Source organism: Chelmon rostratus, chromosome 2 (genome assembly GCF_017976325.1).
Source record: "Chelmon rostratus isolate fCheRos1 chromosome 2, fCheRos1.pri, whole genome shotgun sequence".
In the NCBI taxonomy this organism is placed as follows: domain Eukaryota; kingdom Metazoa; phylum Chordata; class Actinopteri; order Chaetodontiformes; family Chaetodontidae; genus Chelmon; species Chelmon rostratus.
In genome coordinates, this window is record NC_055659.1 from 9,929,867 (window position 1) to 9,936,864 (window position 6,998).

General features: G+C 44.1%; 1 protein-coding gene across 2 annotated transcripts; it reads left to right on the top strand.

Annotated features, from left to right (window-relative positions):
• Positions 1-1,511: 1,511 nt before the first annotated feature.
• tgm5l (transglutaminase 5, like) lies at positions 1,512-6,800 on the top strand. Of its 2 annotated transcripts, none has more exons than XM_041947047.1 (14): positions 1,512-1,583; positions 1,706-1,888; positions 1,992-2,225; positions 2,588-2,706; positions 3,173-3,301; positions 3,548-3,725; positions 3,852-3,987; positions 4,080-4,183; positions 4,310-4,549; positions 4,646-4,708; positions 4,817-5,029; positions 5,121-5,278; positions 5,617-5,753; positions 6,246-6,800. In XM_041947047.1, exons 1-14 carry the CDS (start codon positions 1,577-1,579, stop codon positions 6,397-6,399), a joined length of 2,055 nt encoding a protein of 684 aa, XP_041802981.1. In that variant the 5' UTR covers positions 1,512-1,576; the 3' UTR covers positions 6,400-6,800. The 2 variants fall into 2 exon arrangements, with proteins under 2 accessions (XP_041802981.1, XP_041802989.1); XM_041947055.1 differs by having other exon boundaries at positions 4,820-5,029.
• The last annotated feature ends 198 nt before the right edge of the window (positions 6,801-6,998 follow it).

Consider the following 6,998-nt stretch of genomic DNA (forward strand, 5'->3'; position numbering starts at 1 on the left):
GGGCAGAAGTAACTGTGTGCTAGTGCAGCACTGACAGGGCTGCAGGCAGTGGATTAAAGGGTGTGCTGTGCATGAATGTGTGCAAGTTTCCTTTTTTTTAAAAAATTTTGATCAATTTTACTCTGTTGATCTGATCTAGTTTATTATGTCCTATTAATTGGCACACTACGATGGACATTTTTTTCTGCATGTTTTAACCAACCGTCAACTGGTAACTTTTTGCTTGGAGACTTGAGGGAGATTGTATCAAAACAATGTCTGCACAATAAAACGTAGCTCTAGTTTATCTTTTGACAGTGTGCTTGATCTTTTGTTATTCAAATCTGACTTAGTGAGCTAACAAGGGGCCCATCTGAAGTGCCTTTCTGAGATACCATTGTACTCCAGTGCATCATAGTACATACCATAGTTCTAATGGATTTGTTAGTCTAACAAACTTTAGAAACAACTGTAAAGAATGGGAAACTAATACAAACAGGTCCACCACTCAATCTGAAGCTCACAACAGGTTCATTTTATCGAACAGACAATGTTTTAGTCAGACCAGCATCTAACTCAGGTGTTTAACCCAAACAGCTGGGCCTGTGGTGTCTTTTAATGCCAATCATGTAAAATATCCAATCAATATTTAGCTATTTTGACCATTTCAAATAATGATATACACAGAGGTACACAAGTAGTTAGTGTTTTTTTCACAATAAACAATATAAGACTAACACTACTACTACTACTACTACTACTACTACTACTAATAGTAATAATAATAATAACAAAGTGTGCACAAGAACAAACTTTGATATTTAAATGACTGTATTAGAAAACTGAAATGAGTTAAATAATTGAAAATAACTGAAGCCATGTAAACAAAGCAAACTGAAGACCAAAGTTGGAAGTAAATAACAAAACCCAGGATCATAATTAATCCAATGTTAATTAGTCATTTAACATTGCGTCAAAGACAATGATGAAGCTCGATTGCGGCTGAGTAGCAGCTGTGACATAAACGGATGACTATAATTCAGCCAGTCTGGGATTCCTGGGAAGCAGCAGCTTCATTTGAAATCGGTGTCACGCAAGATGAAAAGAACGTATGCATGAGGCACGATGTCAAACTCATCCTCGCCAAACAGTGGTATACCAGCACATCGGTGGAATAATACTAACATAAGAGTTTGGGAGCTCTGTGAATGCTTGCTAAAATAGTATTACTGCTGCAGCTACTGGTCTCACATCTGTTGCAAAAGGTCGCAGCATGTTGCATGTTTACACACCCACTAACACAATCCTCTTCAGCTCTCCGTTGTTCGTATGAACAGGGTGAGTCTGATTACTCATGTCGGCATCATTTACGCATGAAACTGTACACCTGCAACTCAGCCAAGTGGGAGGGGTGTACCATTTTGCGCCACATGTTTTGGTACACATGACTCGAGGGCCTTAGTAACTATTGAGGAAAACCAGTTCACTTTCCTATCGCTGCTTATGAAAATGCTTTCAGGGGGTGGGGCAAAGCTTTATATAGCTGCAGCAGGGGACAGTGGGGACATAAAGCATTGCGAGAAAGAGACACTAACAAATGGAAGGTGAGATCTGTCTCCAGAAATGCGAGCTCCTTTCCTCCGCTCGTTGTTTTATCACTTGACTTCACAGCTGAACGTTTTTCTTTCTGTTGCAACTTCTTTCAACTGTTTGTCTTCACTTGCAGACTTGAGGATACAAAATGTCGACCTGGAAAAGTTTGAAAACCAGCGGGAGCACAGGACTGAGGACTTCACCAGCTCCAAAGCCCTGGTGGTGCGAAGAGGAGCCCCGTTCAGGCTCAGTCTGCAGCTCGGGGGCCGACCCTTCAACCCCAACACTGACTCTCTGACCATTAAAATTATGCTAGGTAGTCTAGATTTACATTCAGATTTCTCTTATTCTTATTTTGGATGGATTGCTGACTTTTGCATGCAACCAGTCTGAACTGTCTTTCTCTCTCCTCCTCTCAGGCCGCCTGTATGTGATGATGCCCGTCACTTTCTCCACGAAGGTTTCTACCTCACACTGGAAAGCGTACATGGACCCACGGGGCCTGAACCCCCAGAGACCCTCCATATTCATCTTCTCTCCCGCCACCTCCTCTGTGGGCGGCTACAAATTTGAGCTCTGTCTGTACACTCAGAATGGCCAAAGGAAGTGCACCTATGGCAAATTCATCCTGCTCTGCAATCCTTGGTGTCGTGGTGAGTGCAAGACAAAACCCAGTGAACTAATAAGAAGCAGCAGCAGCAGCGAGCTAACCACACCAGAAATGTGCTTGAGTTCATGATCATGTGTTGCATTCATTCATCACCTTTGATCACTTATTAGTTCCTTTTATTGGAGTCTGACTGCTGCAGTGCAGTAGTGATGTTCTGTGTGCTGGCTTTGTGAATCATACCTTAGAGGTAAGGGTTCATTGTAGCAAACGTCTCACACCAGCTTTACAAAACAGAGGAAAACATTAAAGCTAGTTTCACAGCTGAAGCCTTAAACTATTTGTTGTGTAATATATTTTATTTTAAATACACCAGGATGTGCTAAATAGAAGGTTTATGTCTCGCAGAGGACGCAGTGTACATTCCCTTTGAGGACCAGAGAGAGGAGTACATTCAGAGTGACTCTGGGTTGCTGTTTATGGGGACGCCAATGAACCTTGCGGCAAGACCGTGGTCCTTTGATCAGGTACGAACACGAAAATCTGTTTGCGCAAATGTCCAGTAAGAAGGAAAAAATCATCAGGTTGTTTACATCAGAGGTGCTGAATCAGCCGATCATTTCCTCATGAGTGTAGTATTCATTGGAGCGTCGCTGCATCGGATTGCGTTGCTTGTCTGAGCATTGCTCAGGATTTACTTTTAATCTTTGAGTTGGATTAAACCCGTCGGTTATGCAGCAGCTGCAACAAAGAAATTATGATGGAAAAAATTTGGTAACAGCTGGTTTAGTAGAGGTAAAACAGCAAGCGGTAATGTCTCATTAAACGTTACCAGGTGACAAAATCTTGACCTTTTTCAAACCTCAACCCTAAACCAGACCTTAAATATCACACATTAGTCACAGCAAGATGAGCATGTGTTTATTAGAATATGCTTCAAACGTCCCTACCTGTTCATTTAATTCTCTCATTTCTTTTCCTCTGCTTGTAAAGTATGAGCCTGGTATTCTGGAGACGTGCCTGAGTCTGCTCCAAATCAGCCCTCAGCACCAGAAGAACAGGAGACTGGACTACCAGAACCGAGGAAACCCCATCTACATCGGCCGGGTGGTGTCTGCCATGGTGAGTGTGTCCAACATGTTGTGTCTTGAACTGGGACACCGTGTTGTGTACATTGTGGAGATAAACACACGCCTCTGAACACTCAAATGTCACATGCAGAAACACTGTAATTAGTGCAGTAAAACAGTCGATCAGAGCTGTGATTAAACTGCCACTGTGACTCAGAATCGCCTTGGACGATGTGAGAGGCCCCAGCTTGCTTTATGATCTTTGGGAACTGACATTCGTCCTCTGGTTTATGCTCAGATCAACAGCGAAGACGACCGCGGGGTGGTGAAAGGAAACTGGTCAAGCAACTTCTCGCAGGGAGTTAATCCGTCCTTGTGGACTGGGAGCAGGGACATCTTGAGACAGTGGGCTCAGTCTGGTTACAGCCCAGTCAAGTATGGACAGTGCTGGGTGTTCGCAGCTGTCATGTGCACAGGTGATCCTGTTAATGATGCACTCTTCACTCTTTACCTCGCTATGCCTCTCGTACAGACAGTGACGCAACTTTCAGGTTTCCTCAGCGTGTCTAAGCGTCTTTGTCTGTTTTCATTTCGTCTTGCAGTCATGAGAGCTTTTGGCATCCCCTGCCGCGTCGTCACAAACTTCAACTCTGCTCACGACACCAACGGCAACCTGGTGATTGAGGAGTACTACACCGAAACGGGCCGGAAGCTGAACCACAGCAGAGACAGCATATGGTCCGTGGTGATTTGACCTTTGAGTTGAGTTTTTATGAGGGGAAAAAGCCTCTTCATGCTTTGTGATGTCTTCTTTTGCCTGTTCTTAACAGGAACTTCCACATTTGGGTGGAGTGCTGGATGACTCGGCGGGATCTGGGATATGGAATGGATGGCTGGCAGGTTCTGGACCCGACCCCCCAGGAGAGGAGCAAAGGTGTGTGAGAAACGTTTGTGGTTCCCATTGTGAGACATTTCTCACATCTTTGCTAAACTCTGATCCTGTTTTCCTGAAAAAACATGATTATAACTTCTTCTCCCCCTTTTTTTTTTTAAATCCTAGGAGTGTTCTGCTGCGGCCCAGCTCCGGTCAAAGCAGTCAAGGATCGGCGTATTGACCTGTTTTACGACATCCCTTTTGTCTACGCCGAGGTGAACGCCGACGTCCACACGATCATAGTGAGCGACGGCCGAGTGCTCGGCTACAGCAACGACACAGAGAGAGTGGGATCCTTTATCTGCACCAAAGCCGTGGGCTCACCCAGACCCCAGAACATCACACGAGACTACAAATACATCAAAAGTAGGAGCCAGAAGCACAAATATGCTCATGAAGTGGCATGATGTTCACTCTAAGGCACAAATACTCACTGATCGCATTTTGATCTTTACATTATAGGCCCGACTTCAACGCTTAGGTCAAGAAGTTCCACACTGTCCGAAGACTCAACGTCAACGAGGGGTAATTTTTTTTCATTTTGGATCATTTGGATAATTTGGCATTAATCAGGCTCGTCATCTGTTTAAACAGACGTCATCTCACACACTGGCTTTCTTCATGTTTGTTCAGCAGGCCCGTCCAAGGGGGTGGCAGTCCTCCTCGTCCTGGATAAAGCTCCTGTTGCCGGGGAGCCTATCCGCTTCACGGTGAAAGCCATCAATAAGCAGAGCATTGCCAAGATGGTGAAGGTGCATCTCAATGCCCAGGCCAAAGAATTCAACCACAGCCCCTCGGACACCATCTGGGAAAACCACAGTGTCATACAACTGGCACCCATGGAAGGTAAATCCACTTTTCACTCACCTACCGACACAAATGTTCGCTTCTGAAGGACTGCTGTGGTATAAATGTCTGCTTCTTTCTCTCTCTCCAGCCAAGGTAATCCAACAGCAGATCCTCCCAGCGCAGTATGAGGATGTGATAGGAGACAACCTGATCAACCTCGCGGTCGTCCTGGAGGACATGAACAGTCAGGAGCGGGTCCTGGCCTCAGAGGAGTTCAATATCGCCAGCCCGCAGCTCACCATAGAGGTACTGGAGACACACCATATTGTTTCGATGGCAAAGTCATGTTGAGGGTTTAAGAAAATACAGTGGAGGCATTAGGCTCTGTAAATGTGTGATGATATGATCTCACACTGTTGCATCCATCCAATAATAATGCTAAACAAAGAATCTGATGTGATGGTGCAGCAGCATTACAAAATGCATCTTTGGTTTGATAATTCCAGTTAATTAAAGCATCATATAGCTTCATCTAAGAGCTGCAGGACACATAGAGAATGTGTTGACACTGGCTGACTTTAATGTTGTTCGAGGAGTGATTTGTGGGAATTTTCAGGGTTCACTTACACTAAGTTCTCCTTCAGGTTGCAAATGAAGACTCCATCGTGGCGAACAAAGAGCAAACCGCCACAGTGATCTTCACCAACCCGTTTTCATACCCGGTGAGTGGAGTGCTGACCGTATCCGGGGCCGGGCTGATCCAGGACAGGGTTCGCTTCAGGTAAGAATGATGATTGTCACTGTTTACATACTTGTTGGATGTTTCATGTCGCAGGCGCCTCAGTGATTCATGCCCTTAATGAGTGGCTGCAAAGTGAATGAGCGAAAGGAATGCCCAAACATAGGAGTGTCACTGTGTCACAGTGCCTGATAGCACAGTGTGTGTTTGTCGGAGGAATGTAGGCTTGTTACACCTGTACTGTTCTGCTTTTGTTCGTGTTCAGTGTTCGAGTGGGTGTGGCTAGAATAAACAACCAAATACTCTACAGCTGTGTGCAGATCAGGGCCAGTGATTATTTACAAGCACTGATTTATAGACTAGTAATAGAGAAAAGTATACCCTTACACTTCGTGCTAAGTTTAGCTTCGCTGTCACAAACAAAGCCAGTGCGATGTAGTCAGCTCCAACCAGGTCACAGAGTGTCAGCCGTTCCAGATGACTGCAGTGCTTCAGCATTTTGTGAGCTCTTCTATGTTTCGTGTCTTCCTGCAGGATGTCGCCGCTGCGTCCAGGAGGAAGAGCGGAGCAGCACATCACCTTCATCCCCACCATGGCGGGAACAAAGATGCTGCAGGCCGACCTGTCGCTCAAAAAAATCAACTCCACCATCAGAGGCTTCAAGATGGTCTTTGTCAGCAGGGCTTAGGTCCTGTTTTTTTTTTTTTTTTTTTTTTTTTTGCTATTCTTCTGGCTCAGGTGTCGCATTTGGGCACAAAACTTACATTTCTGATGTCAGCATTGTTGCGCTTCATAAACCCACGTTCCATTTATGTTGTAAATACCAAATGATGCCAGGACCTGAGTCAGTTGCAGAAGAAATGCCAAGATTACTGTTATTCCCTTGCATTTTTTCTATTGCTTTGTATCATATACATGTGAAAATAAGTTATTTATTTTGCTATTTATTCAGCTATTTGTGTTTGAGCCATGAAAATGAACATTGCTACCTGAAAATCCGCCTTTACTTGAAACTGAAAACACGTAACAGATAATTTTGCTTGTACTTTATGCCTCAAAAAGTTAAATAAAATAATGTGTTTAAATCTACTGTATGCCACATTTCTTCAAATATATGAGGATTTAGGTTGTTGTAATTCTTTTTCTGCCCTGAAGAGGGAGACCTTTTCTCAAAAAAGGCCACTTCACTTCAGGCTGCAGGAAGTGCTTCTCAAACCTCTTGATAATCACATGTAACCCACACAAGGATCATTATTTATTTAATGAATCAATCTTTAATATTTAACG

Coding starts and splice junctions, on each gene's coding strand:
- tgm5l (XM_041947047.1), top strand. Junction 1,889..1,991: donor GACCATTAAAATTATGCTAG/GTAGTCTAGATT, acceptor TCCTCCTCTCAG/GCCGCCTGTATGTGATGATG. Junction 5,030..5,120: donor ACAACTGGCACCCATGGAAG/GTAAATCCACTT, acceptor CTCTCTCTCCAG/CCAAGGTAATCCAACAGCAG.